This window comes from Pipra filicauda, unplaced genomic scaffold (genome assembly GCF_003945595.2).
Source record: "Pipra filicauda isolate LSUMZ 115617 unplaced genomic scaffold, ASM394559v2 scaffold221_size1283894_pilon, whole genome shotgun sequence".
In the NCBI taxonomy this organism is placed as follows: domain Eukaryota; kingdom Metazoa; phylum Chordata; class Aves; order Passeriformes; family Pipridae; genus Pipra; species Pipra filicauda.
The window spans coordinates 341,857-363,842 of record NW_024104334.1 but is presented as its reverse complement, the minus strand read 5'-3'; the positions used below and the strand labels follow the sequence as shown (position 1 = coordinate 363,842).

Genomic DNA, 21,986 nt, shown 5'->3' with positions numbered 1-21,986 from the left:
CTAGAATATATTAATTAAGTTTCCTGTAAGGTAGTGTGCTTGTTAAGGTTGGGTTTATTTCAAATATTTTTTAAAAGATTCCAGTGAATGCTGCCCATATTTAAGCTTTTAGAATTTTAAGAAGCAAATTCCAAAAGCATAAATATGCAAAGCTGTCTTCTTCCTTTGAAAGTTCAATCTTGCAGCCTCTGCACTGACTACACTCTAAACAAATTCCTTTGCAGATGTGTTTAGACAGAAGTGTCCAGAGCACCGTTGCAGTAAGACATTATTTTCAGCTCATTATAGAATGTCACAGGCACACAAACACGTTCCCCTTTGATTGAAGAAGCACACAGTTCTCAGAGCAGTCCTTTTTATTATGATTAACAATAAAAAACATTTACAACATCTCCATGAAAAATAATGCCATTTTGAGTCTAGCACAGATGTTTTCCTTTATCAAAGAGAAAGTTAATGCAAAATCTTTTCTTTTTTGCCTTAAAGACTTTGAATGTTTAAAAAGTAATTTGAATGTTTAAAAAAAAAAAAGTCTCTTTAAAAAGTCTACTTTACACAACACTAACAAATCTGCATGCAGGCAAAGTTATTTAAACCGAACCAGCAGTGCTTGAATTAACCTTTAAAAAAAAATAATAATCATCCCATGAATAGAGAAGGTGAAGGTAACTTTACCTACACAAAAAGTCCTTTGGGTATTACCGTTCAATAAGCCTGAACTCTGCTAGCAATGGCAGGTGGTCAGAAGAGTTATTTTCATTGGGAAGACCATTAACAGTCCAGAGATCTTTCTCTGTTAGAAGTGCCAGCCTGCCAAGAAGTTTTAGACCTCCATGAGAAGAATCCTCTGCTCCTGGTTAAAAAAACAAAACACAACAAAAGGAAATGTTCATCAGTGTGGGCTAATTATCACACATTCATACATATGTAGAAAGAGGAAAACAGTATGGGAGCAATAATCTGACGTTATTATTGTTCCATGCAAGATCACCACTAAGTTCAGAAATTCTTCTTGTTTACTATGACTTTCACAGTAGAGCTTATAATCAGTAGAGCTCCAAGTATTCAGAAGGACACTATTTTGTGGAGAGATAAATTGAGGTAAAAAAGAAAAGGCATGTATTTGTTCATTGTAACTCTCCTGAAAAAAGCCTCACATAATCCAGTCCTTTTAGCACAACAGCACTGCAAACAGAGCCAACCCTTGCAAAATTAATTATCTTTTTAGAGCTACTGATTCACATGACATTTTGTTTCTGTATTCTCAAGTACACAGTTCTCCAGCAGGCAGGTCATACAGAAACTCTTACTCATAAGGATGAAAGTCTTATAGCATTTCCCTTTCTAACTGTTCATCATAGGAAAGGGATCTTCCTCCATTATTTCCTGCTACCTATTTCTATAATTGCCCCCCCTGACGAAACACCCTATTGCTCGTGCAAGAGGGGAAGGTGACTCACAACCTTGTCTTTATTACAGAATTATATAGAGTGGTTTGGGTTGGAAGGGACCTTAGAGATCATCTTGTTCCAACCCCCTGCCAGAGGCAGGGACACTTTTCACTAGACCAGGTTACTCAGAGCTGCATCCACCCTGGCCTTGAACACTTCCAGGGATGGGGCAGCCACAACTTCTCTGGGCAACCTGTTCCAGTGCTTCACCACCTCACTGTAAAGAATTTCTTCCTAGTATCTAATCTGAACCTACTCTCTTTCAGTTTAAAGCCATTCCATTGTGTCCTATCACTACCTGCCCTTGTACAGTGTCCCTCTCCAGAGCCTTCTCTTCTCCAGGCTGAACAACCCTGACTCACAGCCTATCTTCACAGGAGAGGTGCTCCAGCTCACTGATTATCTTTATGGCCTCCTCTGGATTCACTTCAACAGGTCCACATCCCCATGCTGGGGGTCACAGAGCTGGACACAGCACTCCAGGTGGGGTCTCATGAGAGTGGAGTAGAGGGGGACAATTACCTCCCTCGACCTGCTGACCACGCTGCTTTTGATGCAGCCCCATATACAGTTGGCTTTCTGGGCTGCAAGAGCACACTGCAGGACTCTGCTGAGCTTCTCATCAACCAGCACCCCCAACTCCTTCTCCTCTGCGCTGCTCTCAATCCATTTATTCATCCCCGCCCTAATACTGGAGTTCTCCTGACCCAGGGGCAGGACCTTGCACTTGGCCTTGTTGAACTCCCTGAGGTTTGCATCACTTCAAGCCTGTCAATGTCATTCTGGATGACATCCCTCAGTGTGTCAACTGCACCACACAGCTTGGTGTCATCAGCAAACCTGCTGAGGGTGCACTCGATCCCACTGTTCATGTTGCTGACAAAGGTGTTAGACAGCAACAGTCCCAATACTGATCCCTGAGGAATGCCACTCATCACTGGTCTCCACTTGGAAATCGAGCCATTGATCCCAACTGTTTGTTTCCCACCAATTCACAATGTGGTTCACCCATCAAATCCATCTCTCCAGCTGTCTTGCAGGACTGTGTAAAATGCTTTGCACAAGTCCGGGTAGATGATATCAGTTGCTTTTCCCTTATTTACAACTGCTGTAACCCTGCCAGAGAAGGCCACTAAATTTGTCAGGCACAATTTGCCCATCAGCAAAGAACAACCAGCTTTTTCAACTCTGGTCAAGAAATTCCACTGCGATCCTTCCATGATGTGTCAAACTTTTAGACTTCTTAAGCTATGTAGTCAAGTGAGACAACTATTTGTCAACCCTAGCTACTGCTTTCGGAGTGCAGAGATGATACCGAGCCAAGCTGAGTGCCTTCAAGACCAGCACAAACAGCAGCTGTTAACTTTTGACAGAAATGCTTTCTGTATGAAAGTGATCAGCAATTTCAGAACTTCCTGGCTGAGCCTGGTACTGGCTTACCATAAAACATACTTTAAAGGACTATCTAGCAACTGCTAAACTCCTCAGATCAACAGCTTCATCCTTTGCCATCTGCCAGCTTTCCAGCCCTCTAACAACCCAGCAGCTGTCAACTGCTGCTCTGAAGAAAAGCTTTATTAGTGCAAAGATGTCTTGGCAGCTCCAGTGCACACATCCACCTGGGTCTTGAGTCAAATTTATCATCTGAGGCAGCACCTGCATGTCTACAAAGGAGCAGTTTGTCGCCACAGAGCTTGGTCCGCGTGCAGTGATTAATGTCAGCTCAGAACACTCTGGAACCAGCAAAACTGTGCTCTGCAGGACTCAGGTAGATACTGAACCCTGATTACATGCAAATCCTGAACACCAAACCAAATACTTGGCTAAGCATGACAGATTGAAGCACAAAAAATTTTCAAAAAAAGCCCCTTTAAAAAAAAACAACAGTCAACCCCGACCACATTTAATATTCACCTGTTCAGACAGTGGCAACTTTTAATACAGAGGCCCATTAAAAAACTGAAAATCCAGACCATTACTTAGTTTCTAAGACATAGTGACTAAAAACTATACCAGTTTAAACTACTTGGTAAATTCATTCCGTACTCTGATGTGGGGAGAAGAATCTATTTGAAAAACAAGTGCAGAAAGAAAAAAGTGCTATTATCTCTTCTGGGGCAATGATGGTGCAACAAAATATATAAGCAGATGAATTAGGATTAAATTTTGTGCAGGAATGCACTCTGAAATCACACTGCACTCTGTTAGAACACATGGCATTCAGAAGTCATTTAAATACTTCTCATACCTGTTTTTCAGTCAAAGCTTTTATATTTACTATTTTACATTAATACAGCATTTACTGTGCATGTTATGACAAATGAGACTTTCATGAACTGACTCAATCAATTTTAACAATCAGGTATGAGAGTTGAAGGTGGTATTTTAATTTTACATACTGAGAACAATGTTAATTTATAAAAATCAGTTGCAATCTACAGTGGGAGCAGGAAGAGAATCCAGCTTTCATTGCTCTGAGTTCTGCAGAACCATTTATCTGATAGCGCTGCACTGTGGAACGACCTCTGTCGATGGCATAAAACACAGAACTAATGAGGGCATGGGAAGCACACTGCTCAGAAGTACCCACGGTTCGAATACAAACACAGTAAAGGATAGATAAACACTGCGTTCCCGTCACGAAATTCCCGCAGAGATACCGTGACTTTCTTGCACCATCTGGTGAGTTTTAGCTGCAACTGCAAACCAGAGAGGGACAACTGGGCATGTGTCAGTGACCATGCTCAGAGCAAAGGCCACAGAGTCTGTTACTTGACAGAAATTACATCAGGACAAGCTGAAAAGTAAATTGCCAAGAAACAGTTCGTTTATCAGTTTTAATGCACATCATAAGTTGCTGCTCAGCAGGTTGTTGATTAGATGACTGGAAATACTGCTTTGTTGTAGGTCTGGCCTGAGCTACTGACAGCAATATTTCTCAGGTGCTACTTACATTGCTGCTTTTCTGTACCCTCAAGTCTTGTCTCCATGATGACAACTACAGAGATGTTCAGTCAGGTAAAACGTTTGCCCTGTGTGGCACTACAGGTTCATCTGTGGTGAGCTGACAAGGCCAGCCACATTTCTCAGGGAGCAGCTGGCATTGAAAGCACCACCACGAACCTCTGAAGTACTTCATATGGATTGAATTATCACTACATTTCTCTTAATCTCATTTAGCATTTGTGGAAAATAATGACAAGTTGGTTTCTTTACCTGGCTGGGCAGCAGCGTCATCGTTTGCTGCAGAATAGAAAATATAATCCACAGTGACAGCACTTCGGGAATGACAAGTTGTTACTTCTGGTACCCCAGTTTCAGGAAGGTAATGAGAATAGACTGAAGACAATTTAAAATGGTGCCGCAATTTTGAAGACAACCTAAAGCGGAATCAAAGAAAATAATTTTGTTTTCTTGTGTGTCCTACAAGGTGTAAGCAATGAAGAAATACCAAATAGTTCCTGGTTACAAACAAAATGAATTATCTGGATATGCAAACCAGTGTTTCTCTCATGCAAGCAATAGCCTTTTGTGTGAGTGGCCTAAACCTCAGAAGGCAAAATTCAGGCAGTATTTTCAAGGCAGAAAAAAGGCAGATACCTAAGAGCTTATCCAAACTGGCTTAACTGACACTTTAATTACAGGTAGCTTTCACCTCCATATACACTTTGTAAACATTCATGTGCTCTCATTCAGCAATATCTCCCTGACACACAGGTAGAGACATCCATGAAAGCAGCTTATATGAAAGCAACACTCATGCATGAACTCATCTAACCAGGCCCTTTAGCATATATAGAAATCAAGATTTTTAGCATTTTTTTCTCCCCTAAAGCTACTAAGTGCTTCCAAATTAGGCTATGTCTAGTCATCTTTCCTCCACTCATGCTCCCATTTTCTGTCTCCCGGTTACTTGCTTGCCTGTTCCTCTTCAGTTCAGCCCATCTTGCCTCACCTGTCTTTTCAATCTTGAAAGCAAACTGCACCTTCAGCAAAAGAACTCTCTCCCAGCCATTTGCTTCCATCGTCTCTGCAAATCATCCATCCCTGAGCTGTACCTGCCTCATCTCGCATTTTAAACCTGAGCTGCAATGTGTTCTCGTTAAAAACCAAGCAATTAATAAAAAAAAAAAATCAGCACGTTACCTGCCTGATTCAGAGAAGAGACAAACATGCCAGTTGGTACAACACGGGCAAGTAATAATTTCTGCTCTTGTTGCATGACATCCTTTTTAAGACAAGGGGAAAAAGCCCTGCCAAGCAGCATTCAACACGTAGCATGCTATGGATTTACACCACAGCGTAGGGCCTCCTGTCTTTTTATCTACTTCTTTACTCAGAAATGCCATTGCTCACCTTTTTCATCCCCAAGAATCACCAAGAGTTCTAATATAACTATCTGCAGTGATACCAAGATCTCACATCTGATAAGAAACAGCTAACTTGTAGCCTGACATCATACACATACGGTTAGGGCAATTTCCTTCTTCTGTGCCTTACTTTATAGAGTCACAGATTATTCTGAGTTGGAAGGGACCCACATGGATCATTGAGTCCAACTCCTAAGTTGATCCCCCTGTAGGGGGATCAAACCTGTGACCTTGGCATTATCAGCACCATGTTCCAACCAACTCAGCTAATCTCAGTTGTTATATGCCTTTTCCAGTTTGGTAAGTGCAAATATATTCTTCCTTTCAAAAAGCAGTTACGTTTTCCTTCCCAGCATTCTAGTCATGGCTTCCTCCTTCAGTTTAACAAGCAAATGTTTTGATCTGAGCGAGAGTTGTACTACCAAATCCATAATACTCCACACATTTCTCAGACTCAAAAAACTTAGATGCTCCCACAGAACTCCCGACAAGAAAGATTTTATGACCTGTCCAGTTCCTTTCCCTCCTTCATCCCAATTTCACGTTGTAATATAGGATTTAATATAGGATTATAGAATCCATAAATCAGTGTCTCAAAAACAATAAAAGAGGGAAGTGCCATCACTTAAGCAGCTGGACACTTGATTATGTCAAGAAGTGACAAAAAAATGTCAAAAGCATTCCTTTAATAAGACAGAAAGTACCCTCTAAACAGCACTGACTCCTTGCCCCGAATTCTGAAATAATATCTGCAAGTTCCTGAAAGAACACACACTCCATTATTTCCAGTTCTAGTCTTTTGCTGTCTGATCAGCCTTTTCATGTTTAAATGGACAATGTTTTTTTTCCAAAAGGGCAGACTGGGTTGGGTGAGCATCTTGTATCCACGTCTAGAATCAAATACAAGTTTGGTCTAAAATCAAAACCAACCCCCAAGTAACCAGCCAAGGGTTTCCATATTTTTCCCTAACACGTACTTTTCAGATGCTACTACAATCTCCTGAGTGTTGCCCAGTTTTGCTGCTTCCAATTTTTCTCCTGCAAAATAAAAATACATTCAATTTACATTTTAAAATAGGATACAGCTGAGACCAATACTGAAGAGCTACATAAAGAAAAGCCACAGAAAAAAAGTATCTGTAAGTACACTTATTTTTTTGCAGCAGGCAAGATACAATTCACAAGGCTGGATTGAATTCTTCTGTTCCATTAGTAAGATCCCCTCTAAAGACTCTTTCAAATTATGTCCCATTCATTTAAAATTGTTTTTTCCGTCAAAGAAAAAAATGGTGGATGAAAAATATAGCAATACCCAAAAAGGAATCACTTGCTTTTCCCAATTGCTCCATAAAGTGCCAACACCATAACACATACACACTGAAGCAGAATGTAGGTTCACACTAGGTACATGTGCTGCATTCCTTTGTCTCTCTCTTCCCAGTCACAGCACAACTGGCTTTCATGATGCAAATACAGGAGTTTAAATATTATGCATCGAGTCCTGAATGGCAATTTCTAACTATTATCTTCTAAAGATTCAACTTTGCAAATGTTTATGTGAATAAATCACTTTACACTCCAATGAGCCCAACAAGTAAGTTTTGCAAGCTCAAAACTCACTGTTCTTTCCCCACTAGAAGAGAACATCTGGTTTTCAGTGCTACCTGAATGATATTTTTAAAGGTTCACAAAATTTGTCAACCCAGAAACTGACCTGCATTTTCTTCTTTTTGTTGCTGTTTTATTTCATATACACAGTTTTGTGAAATACCTAATTTTTTTGGCCAAATAGGGATAGATAAGATTCTCTGTCCCCTTGGAAACTGTTCTTGTCCAGAGACCTGAGAAAGACAACATGAGCTTTTTTTTAGACAGAAATCTTACTTAAAAAATAAAGAACCCCAAACAAACCTGAAATAAGTGAACATTTTTTGTAAAGTTTAAAGCAAAAAAAAAAAAAGACCCGGCCCCTTAGAATAAATCTTTTATAAAGGCTTGCCAAATCCCTGTAAAAATACCACCCTTTATGTACATCCTCTTTGTTTATGCTTTGCAAGTTCTTTGCAGCTACCCAGTTTTTCCAGATAGTTCTTGTGACAATGAGAACTACCCAAGAACATTTTTAGCAACATGACAGGACTGGCTGAGCATATAGAGCTCCCTAGCTGACACTTACTTTAGCTTCAAGATGCTTATTCTTCTGGGAGCAAGTCAAGTCAAAGAGGGGCTTGAAACAACTTCCCACTAGCAAAGAACACCAGTGGGGGTATTATTTTGTTGTGTTTTCTCATTGTACGTGTTCCAGTTACTTGCTGATAAATAGCATGTGACACATCCAACAGCTAGATACAAGAGCTCACAACAAGACATCATTTAACATAAAACAGTTGAGGTTCAGCATCTAATTGCATTTCTGCTCTTACAATTATTCCAGACACCAAGTTTATCTAAAGGAAGAGTCATCCTCCCATGGAGTCCACAGTAGGTATTTGATTAAGTAGTTATTTTCTCCTACTTAAAGACTGGGACACAAACATAGTGATACAATGATCCTGTGGATAACTACATTTCAGGAACAACTGTTGCTGAGTTTTGCCTTTCAGAATACTGGAAGTGGAAACAATATTTTGTAAGGCACGGTTAATACACCCAAGCTTATTTAAGTAACTCCACAGTAACTTTTGCTTTGAAGGCTGTGTAGAGGGCACTAAGATAGGCACTGCAATGGAAATAATCAGAGATACTGCATGCTAGCACCACTCAAGTATTTCTCTTCTTAATTTTTTTCTTGGTGAGAAGTGAGAAGCATAGCCTACCTTCCCTATAGCAAGTCCTTCATAATTTAACTTTCCTTCCTTTATAAATCTGTACAATGGAGAACCAGGAACAGAATTGAAGTCACCACAGATGATAATTGGGCAGAAGGAACCATCCTTCTGAGGGGCGACACTCGCGATCTCTGCCAGGAGCATTGCCAGCTGGGTCAGTTTGATGTCCCCTCGCCTGGGGTTGTACAGCAGATGTGTGTTGGCAACACAGATTGCAGCATTAGTTTTACAGTGAAATCTAGGCTGCAAAAGCAACACCAGTCCAACGTTGTCCCTGTCCAAGAGTGGAATATCACGGCGAAAGAATTCCACGGGGTTTGATGAAATCAGGCTAAATTTGGAAGTTTTGAAGCAAATAGCGCAGCCATCAGGTTTTCTGCCTGTCCTCATTTTATACTCACAGTGATACCCTGCAAGAAAGGCAATTAAAAACATAAAATACCATAGTATAAATAGAGATTTTAAAACAAAAAAATTAGAAACACCTCATGCTACTTTTCTCACGACAGCCAACACTCATTCTGAAGTACCAAAGCCTACATGAAGTTCACACAGAAAAATGAACACAAACGTCTTTCTGTCCTATCTAAACTGAAGTGAGATGGGACAGAACGCCTGGTCTAATACCTTTTGTGATGTATAAGCATCTACATACATTAAGACACCACCCATGTTCTTCTCTCCTCACGTGGAAAAAGCTCAAAACAAAACAACAAAAAAACCCCACAAGTCTCATAGAAGTGGACTTGTGTATTGAAGATTTTTCTGGATGTTTACCAGAATGGTTTAGGAATAATACCAATGAAGCATTCCAATCAAAAACCTTAATCACTCTAAGTCATAAATCAATGTCTGCAATCATTCCTAGAACAAAGGTCTTGAATACATTTACAAAATTATGCAATTATCCAGTTAGCAGCAAGTGGCAAGCTTTCAACAGGGAAACTGAGACACTTGTCAAATGACAGCATTGGAGTTCAAACAAGTCCACCTAAAAATAGTGATTTGCCAATTTCTTCACTTTATGTAGAGATGAAACGTAGATATGAGATCTTATCTATGTAAGGAAAAAAAATTAAATCTTGAACCAATGTCTAGGTTTTTTTGCCATTTTGAAATACTTCTCTGTCCTGCCCATACCATATGATTTCACGTAGTACAACCTCAGTGAAGTGGGGCAAGTTGACCTCTAAGTTCACACCAGTGCCGGAACAGGGGAGTCCCACTCCCCTCTCCCAGCTTCAGGCCATGTTGCTCCTGCCGCTTGTTGTGGCACTTTAGTCTGGATAGTAGACTTGATTCTATAATCTAAGAAAGGTTTTTTTTAGGAAAATAGTACTGGGGCAGGGGAGAAGACGATGTTTTGGTCCTAAGAGTTTCATCATACCCAGGGATTCCAAACTTGACTTGATCTCTGTTCTATAGTGGTCTTCTTGGACTTCTTGTAAACAGAGCACCTAAGGCAAAAGTTTACAATTAAAATATATTAAGTACATCGAAATATTACCATAGCATATCTCTACATTTGTTGGCCAGTCTGAATAGGTATTAGAATAAATAAATCAGAAGCTTTTTGACTCCATAATCCCACAGTAGGATTCACTCTCCTACAGAAAATGCTCCTCAAAATTATGAAGAGGGCTCCAAGTTCCTCCACCCTTTCTCAGACATATATTTTCAGAAGTGAGATTAAATTTAATCAAAATAATGACCTGCTGATACATTCTCAGCAGTCAAGGGGAGGGCTAAGTGTTAGAATGGTGAGATGAAGAAGCCAATGGCACACTTCAGAGTGGACAAGCAGCTTCCATATTACAAGAACCCGAACCAAAGATCAACCTCAAAATATTCTATTAGGAGAGTTCTGAGCCTTCTCCCTGCACACTGCATAAGACACAGATTTACAACCACCTTGGGACTGTGATGAAGGACTGAGTTCCCAAAGGGTAACAAGTAAACCCCGCTTGCTGAACTGCAGCAACAGACTCCACTCACCCAGCTGACACTAGCTCATTCAAGGGCTCAAGGGAGAGCCAAACCTCCAGCAACATTCTGAAGTCTCTGCTTCACTTTCAGGTTACAATTCAAACCAATGAAACAGTTAAAAATCTATGTGCTTTAGCAAGAAATTTCTCTGTGGAAAGGGCACTTGGACCTACCAGGGTCTAAGAGCAGCTGCTCACCATGACTAGTGCATGCAGTACAGGGCATCACCTCTTTACCCCAGTGCTGTGCTCTGTGGCTCTGCAGACTTTAGCAAGTACCCTGAACTGAACTGCTCTTGGCTGGAAGGACTGGCTTCAGCTCCAACCCTTCTCTCCTGAAGAATTGTCTTGTTGCCTCTAATAGTACCAGGCAGATCCTCACCAAAGTCCCTCTGCCTGATGCTCCTCTCAGAAAGCCCTCTAAGGTATGTCACTGTAAAGATATATGTATATATATATATATATATACACACTATGTATAAATTTATTAGGAAGAAATGAAGAGCGTGAAGGGGACTTTAATTTCCAGATTCCTGGCTACGGACCAACATAACTGCATTTTTCAATTTTTCAAGGCTGTTTTTCTGTGTTTTCTCTAATACAACTACAGTACTGTTTTCTAGCACAAAGAAGTTGGATTCTATCACTGAACTTTTGCTGGTCTGAATAATGACTGAAGCAAAAAGTTTACTGACTTGATTTCCTGATTAAGACTAACAATGTGTCCTCAAAACCAAACAAAAAACTCCAACCAACAAACAAAACCCAAACTAACCAAACCCAAAGCAAAGTGTTCTTCCAGACCCCAATATAAGGAGAATTTGCTACTCCAGTTACCAGTTCTTAAGAAATATCCACATGCTCATTTTCTACTCACATCTGCATCCAGCTGTTTGATTTCTTGTAGAATGTTGGGAAATCTGTATGTCCAAAATAGCAATCGTTGCCTGCAGTGTTTGTACAGGTGAGAGTTGTCTTCCAACAAATTCTGTGAGAGAATATTGTAGGACATGACCGTAAAGTCAAACGTTGCCTCACTTCCTTTATTGCTTTGGTCAGATTCTTTATTTTCAGAGATTTTCATTGTTCTACTCTGCTGACAGAAATATTCCCAGTGTCTTTTGATGGTTCCTGTTAAAAGAACATGAAACAGAAAAAAGTTATGCAATGGACCATATGACTTCTTACCGCTCTTAGAAATCATTCTATTGAAAACTATTAGTCTTTCAAATTGCTTAAGCAATTCTAAAAGCTTATTTGATGAGCAGTGATTTAGACCCTCTGTTTAAGATGAACTTTATATAAGCATCAGTAAAAAAACCAAACAAACAAAAAAATCAAACAAACAAAAAAAACCAAGCCCAAAATACAGCACAAAACCATTTTATGCCCTGGATTTCAACTGCTTTGAAACTGGGAAATTGGCCCCATTCTAAGGAGATTGTTGCAGTCAGACAAAAGCCCCCTGCTCCCTGTAGAAGGGCTGTCAAACTGGTAAGCCAAGTCCAGTCTGTTGAGAGACTTATGCTGCGCTCTGCCACTACCTCCTCAGCAGAGACGGTGTATGTCAGTCTAGGGTGCACTCCTTGGAGCAGCATATGGGCATCTTGTTGATCCCTCTATCCATAGCTAACAGGGTTAGCAGTCAATCAATCAATCACCTCTAGCCTCTGTACAGACTGTAAACTTCAGCCACAAACTGCAACAGGGTCCACTACAGGGATCCCAAACCAAATAATGCACCCAACCTTCCTCAGTGAGGTTGGGAAATAAAAAAATTAACAAGCCTCAGAATTACCAAGAACTTCTGAAAAGGCTTCCTTTGCCTTTCTGCCATTTCTAATTTCATACTTACTATTAGTATCAAGATATGAAAATTTATAATCACATAAGTGCCCATCATTAAGAATCCAATTACTTTTTAAGATATGTATTTCTCCACTTACAAAACTCATGCACAGAGATGCCTTTCACCCTTTATATCTGAACTCATGTGAGAGCAAGCGAAGGTCCAGTTACCCGTGATACCAACCAGTGGCAGACTGCAGCTATAGCTGTCACCATCTGCCCTATTTGGGTAGTAAATCTCATCAGTGTGCTTACATTATTCAGGACTTTATCTAGTGTTTGCAATGAATACAGCAAAGCTTTAAGTACTGTTTCTACTGTGGGAGAGAAGCCCCACTGCTCCTCAGCAGGCATCTTTAATTACCATCACCTTACAATATGTGAACAAAAGGAACACAATGCTAATCATGCTCTCAGATAAAGGTATGTCAATGAGGGTTAAGAGAGGACTCAGCAATTTAGGCACAAAGCAAACTCCCTTCCTTCAGCTGCTAAAGATGGATATGATGTTTCTAAGCCTTATGGATATTTGTGTAGAAAATTCCCTTCGGGATGCTGATAGCATCTGTTGCCCTTTTCAGTTGTAATATACCTTCCAGTTTTTTTTGCTAAGGAAGTGATTTATACAAGTGGGCCATATTTTGTCTGTGTCCCTCAATTTGCTCTACAGTAGACAAAACTGTTAATATACACAAAACTCGGTAAAATACTTGGATGCTATGTAGAGGGTTGTATCTGTAATAAGGTAACACAGAACTGTAGTCTCAATAAAGTCTGCTACTGAACTGGGTAGACAACTCTGCACTTCCTACTGTATTTATCTGGATAAATGCACTTGCTGCTTGCTCTGCCACACGTGGTCTGACACAAAACTTGCGAACATGCCAGTGGCAGAATACAATTGTAAATACAAAAATCACACAATCACACTGGAAGCAAACACCATTAAACCTCAGTCCATTAATTCTCGGTTATCTAGGTCATAGGTAACTCAACCGGTCTGGAAAGAAACCAATTCAGGTCCAGCAGGGCTGATGAGCTCAGCTAGAGTACAAGGAATGAAGCTACACAACTGCCAGCCCAGCTCAGCCCTACAGCAAGTCAGCCAAATCTTTGCTTTTACAGAGTTCCCAAGTTAACAGACTTGATCTGGCGACAGACATCTGAGTGTTCTTTGAACCAAGCTCAAGACTCCCCACGTTGGGGAGTCCCCTTACCCAGCTGACTGTGTTCTACTGCCAGATGCAGAGAAACTAGTTCTAGTAAACTGTTTGACAGCATAAAATACAACTTTACAGACCAAACAGCATTACAAAACTGGAACATTTTCAAGACAGATGTTTTCCCGAGAGGGGTGCCAAGAAAAAGAGTAACTAAAAAGGAGCCCGCAATATTGCTAAAAACTCCTTAGGTGTATTTAGCATTACAAATATTCCTTGGGTGTATTTAGATTACAAATAAACAAGGAAAATGAGCAAAAAGCATCTTTTACCTTTCTTGCTGCTATGTTTTTCTTCATTCTGTGCTACAGAAAGACACGATGCTTCCTTTTCGTTAGAGAAGTTCGTTTCCTCTTCAGAAGCTGAAGTATCATGCTGGCCACTGAGTCTTCTCTTCTTTGTCAATGGTTCTTCTCCCTCAGGTTTCATACTGGGGTTAGGTAGGTGAAAGCAACAACTCTGTGTGTAGTTATCAAGATGCCAATTAGAGTTCTGAAACTGTCTCCAAGGTCCAAGAAATGGAGGGAGTCTCCAGTTTGCTGAGAAATCAGCTGGGATAGGAAGTGGAAAGGAGGCCCAGGGAGGATAGTGTCCGGCCCATCTCATACAGCTGGAAACTGGGCTGTTCAAGGCGAGGATCTGGGAGCCATTCCAGTGGGTGATCCAGTCTCTGCCCAGCCTCTGCACATGGCGGGGCAGCATGGAGTGTCTACCAGAAAAGCAGAGGTTTCATTACTTGCACGCAGCTACATCTGCCTGTACAAGGCTGCAGATGCAAGTCATCCTGGTCATGGCTTACAAAAGATATTCCTTCTCAATAAGTTAACACACAAAAGATATTCAAACCTTTTTAGATATATACAAGATACTTAAACATTTATCTAAATGATATGCAAAGTGGGACTTTACAAAGTGATCTTGCATCCTTTTTCCCGCCTTCAGATTTATAAATACCATTTAGTGTCCAAGCCCTATCCATCTGAATAACTATTTATTTTCTGCCTTATTGAATTCAACTGTCAGATATTTCAAGCACTCAGAAGAATGACCTTTAGAAAAGGTCATTTTTGCATGCTGCATTAACTTTATCATAAGGTTATATGAAAGAAATGAGAAAACCACTTTCCTTCAAGCTGTTAGAAAGCCACTGACTTGGCTCAAATCACAATGCCAACACGACAGGGAAATAAAGGTACTAACTCTCATGGCATCTCTGGCACCAGCTTAAAACTTAATTTGTATTCTCATTTCTTTTCCAGGAGGGCAAACCACAGCTTAGCTATTAAAACAATGAAAATAAGGTGGGTGGGGTTTTTTTGTGGTGTTGTTTTTGTTTTTGTTTTTTTTTCCCCAGAAGAAAAAAAATATCTGTCTCAACAAAATTGCAGGGAGAAAGGCTGAGTGACAATAATCTGTTTTAGCTTCCTCATTGTTTAAATAAGAAGGTGTATTTTGCCCTTAAAAGCAAAAGATAACAAAGGTTGATATGTCTGAAGTTGAACTGAACTGAGAACCTCCCAGCTGCCATTCAGCCTAGCAAATAAGCTGAAAATACAGAATCACAGAATACTCTGAGTTAGAAGGGACCCACAAGGATTGAGTCCAACTTCTGGTCCTACACAGGACACCCCAAGAATCTCCCGATGTGCCCAAGAGTGTTGCCCAAACACTTCTTGAACTCTGTCAGGCTTGATGCTGTGACCACTTCCCTGGGGAGCCTGATCCAGTGCCCAACCACCCTTTGGGTGAAGAACCTTTTCCTAATATCCAACCTAAACCTCCCCTGACACACTTCAGGCCATTCCCTCAGTCCTGTCACCGGTTACCACAGAGAAGAGATCAGCGTCTGCCCCTCCTCTTCCCCTCATGAGGAAGTTGTGACTGCAATGAGGTCTCCCCTCAGTCTGAACAGACCAAGTAATTTCAGCTGCCCCTCGTACGGCTTCCCCTCAAGGCCCTTCACCATCTTCGTTGCCCCCCTTTGGACACTAATAGCCTCTACAACTTCCAACAAAACCAGCTTGTCCTGGAACAGGCTATTTCCGCCACCGCGCATCACATGCAGCCCGACAGACATATAAGCAAAACACACCCCCGGACACCACGGCAGCACGATGGAGCAGAAAGCGGCGCCGCTCCTTTACAAAAGCCTCCTGAAACATCTGTTTTACGGAAAAGCGCCGAGAAACTGCCCGCTTCCAAAACCCCGGCCCCACCGCCTCCCACCCCCGGCAGCGGAACGCCCCAGCCCGCGCCGTGTTTTGTTTACCGCGGCCCTGCCCGGCCTAATGGCGGGTGTTTGAAACCAGCGCCCCCCGAGCCCCGTTACCTCCCGGCGGGCCCAGGCGCGGGCCCGGCCCAGGGGGGCCCCGCTACGGGCCCCGCGCAGCCCCGGTGCCCCCCGAAGGGGTCACCCCAGGGCAGCGCCAGCTCCGCCCGCCGCGCTCCCGGCCGCCCCGCCGCCTCGTACCCCGCTCGGGTGGCGGCCGCGCCCTCCCGCTCGCTCCTGGGACTTGTAGTCCGAGGGCCGGGCCCGCGGCCATGCCTGGTCCGGAAGCCGACGCCGAGGCCCGGCCGCCATCCCGGCCCCGGAGCCCGCGCGCTGCTCTCGGTGCCGCTCCGCGGCAGCGCCCGCTCCAGAGCGCAGCAAAATCGCCGCGTAGGCAGCTCGACTAAAGGCTTTTGAAGCATTTAAATGGACGTAAAACTGTGATCGTGCAGTGGTTTCTTCACCCAGAGGGTGGTTGGGCGCTGGAACAGGCTCCCCAGGGAAGTGGTCACAGCAGCAAACCTGACGGAGTTCAAGAAGCGTCTCGACGGTACTGTCAGGCACCTGGTGTGACTTTTGGGAATGCTCCTGTGCAGGGCTAAGAGTTGGACTCAATGATCCTTGTGGGTCCCTTCCAACTGAACATATTCTCTGATTCTCTGATAGTTTCAATAGGCAGTCTTCTCCCTGGGATCACCGTGTGTCCCTGTAGGGTCAAAGGGACTTAAGGAAGAGCAGCCGTATGTTTGGAGGTGCTGTGTCAGGGCAGCAGCACCTTGCTCACTGTTTGCAGAAAAAAACCCAAAAGCCACTCACCTGAGATAGTATTTTAACGTTCTCAGGTTTTAAAATGCACCCGAAGGTGCTCTGCCGAGGAGACCTGCCTGCCCTGCAGACACAGAAAGACACCCCGCTGCTTACCAGCTGCATAAGCAATCCTCTGTGTCTGTCGATGTTGCTTGAATAAGCCGTTAAAATGCTTTCTTGAGGTCTTCTGAGGACAGAGTAAATGCTGGCCCTGTTTACTGTAAGGAAACGTAGTACAACACATGAAAAATTATAGTGCTGAATAGTGCAGATGCTGCGCAGGAACTGTAATCAAGTAAAACACTGTTTTTCTGCATTCCTTTTATTTGTGTCATAAAAGTGACTTTAAATAACATTTGATGTTTTTCCAGGAGTGGTAGGGAAGACTGGAACAGGAATAATGTAGTGATGTTAAAAGCGTGCTACTTAGACAATTTGTCAAATCCACTTTAGGTTTTCCATTTCTTGGACACAAGTTACTGGCAAAAAGTAAAAATACCTATCCATTTTCTGTTACTTTCTTTACAATATAATAAGAGAGCAGAGCTACTAGTCACATAATACAGAGGTAGTCAAAGATCTCCCAACTGTATTTTCAAGACCTACTTATTTTTGTTGTTTGTTCTTCCCTGCATTTTTGAATTATTCTTATGTATTACATATATTTCTAAGAAAAAAGACAGCCATAGCTATAGGAACAACAACAACTGCTGTTATTTTTAGGAGAAGACTTCACATAGAATGGAGTTATTTTCTGTATTTTGAGCTGCACAAGTCACCCAAGTTTCTCTATCACTTCAAAAGTTTTTACATAGTAGCAATTCCAGTAGCAAAGTGTCAGTAGTGAAGGACTGAACCTTTGGGGTTTTTTAAGGAAAGCCTTAATGAAAAGAAAGATATGTTGATAAGCATGAAAGTTAATTGTCTAACAGACAAAATATTAGATAAGAAAAAAATTAACTTATTAATATGATGCAAATTGTCTCTCATCTGAGTGATGATTTTCTTTTCTGATTTTGGTGAGAGATTTTATTTTCTTGCCTTGACCTAGGAAAGTCTTAATAAGCCAGGAACACTTAATTGTGGATTACTCTAATTATTATTTTGTGTATCTCGGTTGGCTATACCATGTGAAAAGATATTTTTCAAAATTAGGTATCTTCAAATTCTGATTTGTAAGTAGAAGCCAAATTATTTTATGAGTCATTTGAGCTTCTGAAACTCTCTAGCGAATGGATGCTATGACTCACCGAGGGATGCTTTGATTGATTACACTGCACATAAGAACAGCCACAGTGGTTCAGATCAATGGTCCACTGAGCTCAGTTGCCTGTTTTCCAAATGCAGTTAGCAGCAGATGCCTAGAAATGTGCAGGGGCTGGGCTAACTTCAAATGAACACTCTCCCTGTCTCTAGCTGTTTTCAGCTCAGTACATTTCCTAAGCCTGATATGTTTGTCTCTTTAGTTACTCAGTGACTCTCTCCCCCAAGGACTTGAATTTGCAAACTTTCTGCATCAGGAACATCCTTTGACAAGAGTCCTGCAGGTCTGTTTTATTATTAATTTTATGACCTCATTCATACCAGCTTCACTGGCCTTGGGTTCTTGTGTTAAGAGAGACTGAACAGTCCACCCCCATCCACCTTCTCCATGCCACTCATGATTTCACAGAGCACTACCATGTCCCCCCACATTATTCCTTCTTCCATGCCACTCATGATTTCACAGAGCACTACCATGTCCCCCCACATTATTCCTTCTTCCATGCTGAAAAATTTCAGACTACTCTATTGCTCTGCATGAAGATCTCTGTTAATTTTTATTGCCCTTCTTCATTCAGCCATGAATTTACACAGTTGCAATATACTGTTCTCTGTCTTGTTCTTCACTCCCACTTCTTCTCCCTTCCTACTCCCACCAAATTGCTAACTTTTGAGTTAGACAGCATTTCAGGATGGATTTTTTTTCTCAGAGGATGCATCAGTTGGCTATTGAAATTTAAATGAGATCTATTATATAATTCAGCAGGGATTTGTCAATGATGGTTTCAGTCCCATTGATTTCTGTTTATACCATTAAAACCTCACAACTGCCGTATCTTATGAGGCATTACAAGCAAGTGTGGTTTCATAAGCAAATTTTTATCAGAACTAGTTGTCTAATCATGTTATTACACTAGAAGGTTCTACAAGTAATTGATATCTTCATATGGTATCAATTAGTACATTGTGCTAGAAAATACTCCTTGCTTACTTGAGCAAGTGCATTTTCAACCAGCTGTTTGGTTTTGGATATGACACCACTACATCTGTAGCTGCAAGTTCCTATAGATAAAGTTAGAGAAGATGAAAACTAAAAAGTATTCTCGAGGTCATTCTGTTCAACCCCTTCATTTCACATCCTCAGATTAGGTCACCTCACTTGTACATTAAAATTACTCCAAACAGAAGATCTCTTCCTGTGAAGTCTCTTCCAATGAAACTTCAACTACATCGTCATTGGTATAAGAAAACAGTCACTATCAAATGGAGTTTGATGTGTATCTTTTAGCTTTTTGAATTAGAAACTTGCTTTGAAAGAATGATGATCAAGACCAAATTATCTCAGAGGTACTCCTTTTGATAACATAACTTCCATGAAGTTCTGTGTGCTGACACCTTGCCAAAAGATGTAAAAGATGCTCTTTCTCTCTCAGAAGACTGAGAGTGGCAAGTGAGCTGCTGACAATCAATGTTCTCTTTCTTCCCCCTTCCTTAAGAAAATGTTCCTCATGCAAAATAGACTAGACTTATCAAGCAATTTTTAGAGATAAAAAGGATGAAGAATCTTTCTAATAACTTGGTAGCTGGCAGTTTCAAAGTAATTAAAAAAAAGAGAGTCAGGATGCTATGAAACTCCCATTTGGACTATTTCTGTCCTATGACATGTTAGGAAGAGTCATGTTCTCACACAGAAAATGACCTTTCTCTAGGAGAGCACCTTTCAAAGAAGCAGCTGTGTGTGGATGCTAGAACATGTCAATGTGGAGCTCCTCTGATGTGACTTTGCTGGGCTCTCCAGGATTGTCAAAGCAACTGTTTTGTGTCAGACTAGCACTGGGAGGGGAATGGCCGGTCCACTCATGCCTGCCTCCCTGACTCTGTTTGCAGAACCTATTTCCATTGTACTGAGATATGAATTGAATGAGGGCAGTGTACTCACTAGGAATAAAGACTGAGGTGAAACAGTGGCAGTACTTCCAAACAGCATCACACTGAAGCTGCTTAGAAAGACTCATTAGTGAGCTTGTGCTTCCAGATCTGTAGAAGTGAATCAGGTCTGGAACTCAGAAAATGAATGTCATTATAGAAGATGACCTTTCATTTACCTAGTAATAATTTGGAATGTTGAAAAGATTCACAATGCAGCTCAGTCATCCTCAAAGGAGAGACACTTGCATACTATGAGCTTCAGTACAAAACTCTCATCTTTTACAAAGACATGCAACTAAGTATTTTCTTTAAGTCAAAGACTGTAATGCTGGGGGTACCCCTGAGCTGGACTTGATCCACAGCTGAACTTTCCAACCTGATATTATATTTAACCTAGTATTGTATTTAGCCATATATCTTCTTATTAACCAAGATTCTATATAATCCTTAATAATGCTTTAAGAGTAGACATTTATGTTTTTTAGCACAGCATAGTATTAATAATTAGTAAGGTCTGTATGGCTATAAATGTGCCTTTTTTTCCAGTCAAGGCCATGAAAGCAGTAGGCCTCCATGGTCGCAGCTGGTTCATATTTGAGATATAAATGTAGCCATAGTTCTGTATTTAGAGACTGGTCAAGGCCATGGGGCATTTGGCAGTAGTTGGTCCAAACTGATTCCCTGATTTTGCCCTGGGCCCTCGCCAGGCTACAGGGGAAAACTAAGGAGATAATAAAGCCAGATTGTTTTCTGCACAAACTGAGTGATGTAAGCTTGTTTAACGCTACATAAGCTGGACCCTCTCACAGCAAAGATGGAGGCCTCCCCTGCAAGTGGACGCACGTAGGATTTCCCAGTTAGCGGAAAGACATTCTCCAGACCTTTGCCTGTGATCGAGGCCTCCCCAGCTGAAGTGCGATCTGGATGATGGTAAAGTATTATAGGGTAACTGGTGATGGATCTCTCTCTTAATCACTATAAGATTTTCTTCGTAGTAATGATTAGATGCATTGCTAAGTGTATCCTTTCATAAGCCACTGTTTCTTTTGTAATTCTTTACTGTTTTGCACTGTAGTAAACATACACTTATTCTTTAAAGCTGGTGTCTGTGTTCCTTAAATCCACCCTCATTCCCGAGTCAAAACAGATTGGCAAAACAAACACCTGCATGAGATCAGAGATATTAATAACCTGGTAATGAAAAGCTGATTTTTTAACATCTTCAATTAAATGAATGAAAACACAGTGATGAAAAGAATAATCTTAACAGTTTATATAATCTGAAGTGTGAGATCTACATTGGTACAGATCCCACTACAGACAAGAAATCAAAGGTAATCTTACGAAAGGAGAACATCTTGCAATACAAAATTGTGCTCCTTAGAACTGAAGGAATGCACCTCAAATGCTGAAGGGTTTCCTCATGCCGAAGTGTTCTGCAGACGGGTGTGCGCATGAGGGCCTATCTGCAGGGAGAAGTCCAGGCACAGCTTAAAGAACCTGGAGAAGACGAGACACAAAAAATGTGATGACTCAGTAACCATGAAACTTGCCTTTCTGGTAGCATTCCTCCTTAAAATCCGTGAGTCATTTCTGCTTTATAGGCCTATGGATTTAGGGCAGCATATCTCAAAATAGCCCACGACGAGCGCTGGGAGCGGCCCACCAGCTGTGCTGGTGGACGGTCTCATCTCGGATTTGTAGAGGCCACGGGGCGCCTGTGTTAGGAAGGGGCTCGGCGTTCAGCCCCTGCCAAGTGTAAATCCCCACGGCAGAACACCTGGAATCTGCGCTGCCGCCGGGCCGTGCCTGCCGCGACTGGGCCGTGACACCTCGGCCTCATCCGTGCGGTGCGGACTGTCAGACCCGGGGAAAGGCGGTCACGTCCACGCTGCCTGTCAGGAACCGGGGGTACCCAACACCGCTCCCCAGCTCATCCCTTCCCGTCCGGGCGGGGCTCCCCGGGCCGGGCCCCCGGCACCGCCCGGGCGGGGCGGGGCGTTCCCGGGCGCCGCT

At 41.9% G+C, this 21,986-nt stretch overlaps 1 protein-coding gene across 3 annotated transcripts; it reads right to left on the bottom strand.

Annotated features, from left to right (window-relative positions):
* Positions 1-341: 341 nt before the first annotated feature.
* Positions 342-21,980, bottom strand: ANGEL2 (angel homolog 2). Of its 3 annotated transcripts, XM_039381417.1 has the most exons (11): positions 21,751-21,980; positions 21,371-21,470; positions 16,893-16,996; positions 13,975-14,411; positions 11,512-11,765; positions 10,037-10,106; positions 8,638-9,059; positions 7,536-7,662; positions 6,799-6,859; positions 4,668-4,831; positions 342-853 (listed from the first exon to the last, which is right to left on the bottom strand). In XM_039381417.1, exons 4-11 carry the CDS (start codon positions 14,402-14,404, stop codon positions 699-701), a joined length of 1,683 nt encoding a protein of 560 aa, XP_039237351.1. In that variant the 5' UTR covers positions 14,405-14,411; positions 16,893-16,996; positions 21,371-21,470; positions 21,751-21,980; the 3' UTR covers positions 342-698. The 3 variants fall into 3 exon arrangements, with proteins under 3 accessions (XP_039237351.1, XP_027579549.2, XP_027579550.1); XM_027723748.2 differs by lacking the exons at positions 16,893-16,996; positions 21,371-21,470; positions 21,751-21,980 and adding an exon at positions 16,173-16,408; XM_027723749.2 differs by lacking the exons at positions 16,893-16,996; positions 21,371-21,470; positions 21,751-21,980 and adding an exon at positions 15,972-16,091.
* Positions 21,981-21,986: the final 6 nt, after the last annotated feature.

Bases quoted from the DNA above. Each gene is read 5' to 3' on its own strand.
- ANGEL2 (XM_027723748.2), bottom strand. From the start codon at position 16,393: ATGCTTCAAAAGCCTTTAGTCGAGCTGCCTACGCGGCGATTTTGCTGC. The intron at 14,412-16,172 runs GTACGAGGCGGC...CTTTTCTGGTAG, and splicing joins GCGGCCGCCACCCGAGCGGG to ACACTCCATGCTGCCCCGCC. The intron at 854-4,667 runs GTAAAGAAACCA...TTTTTTAACCAG, and splicing joins TGACGCTGCTGCCCAGCCAG to GAGCAGAGGATTCTTCTCAT.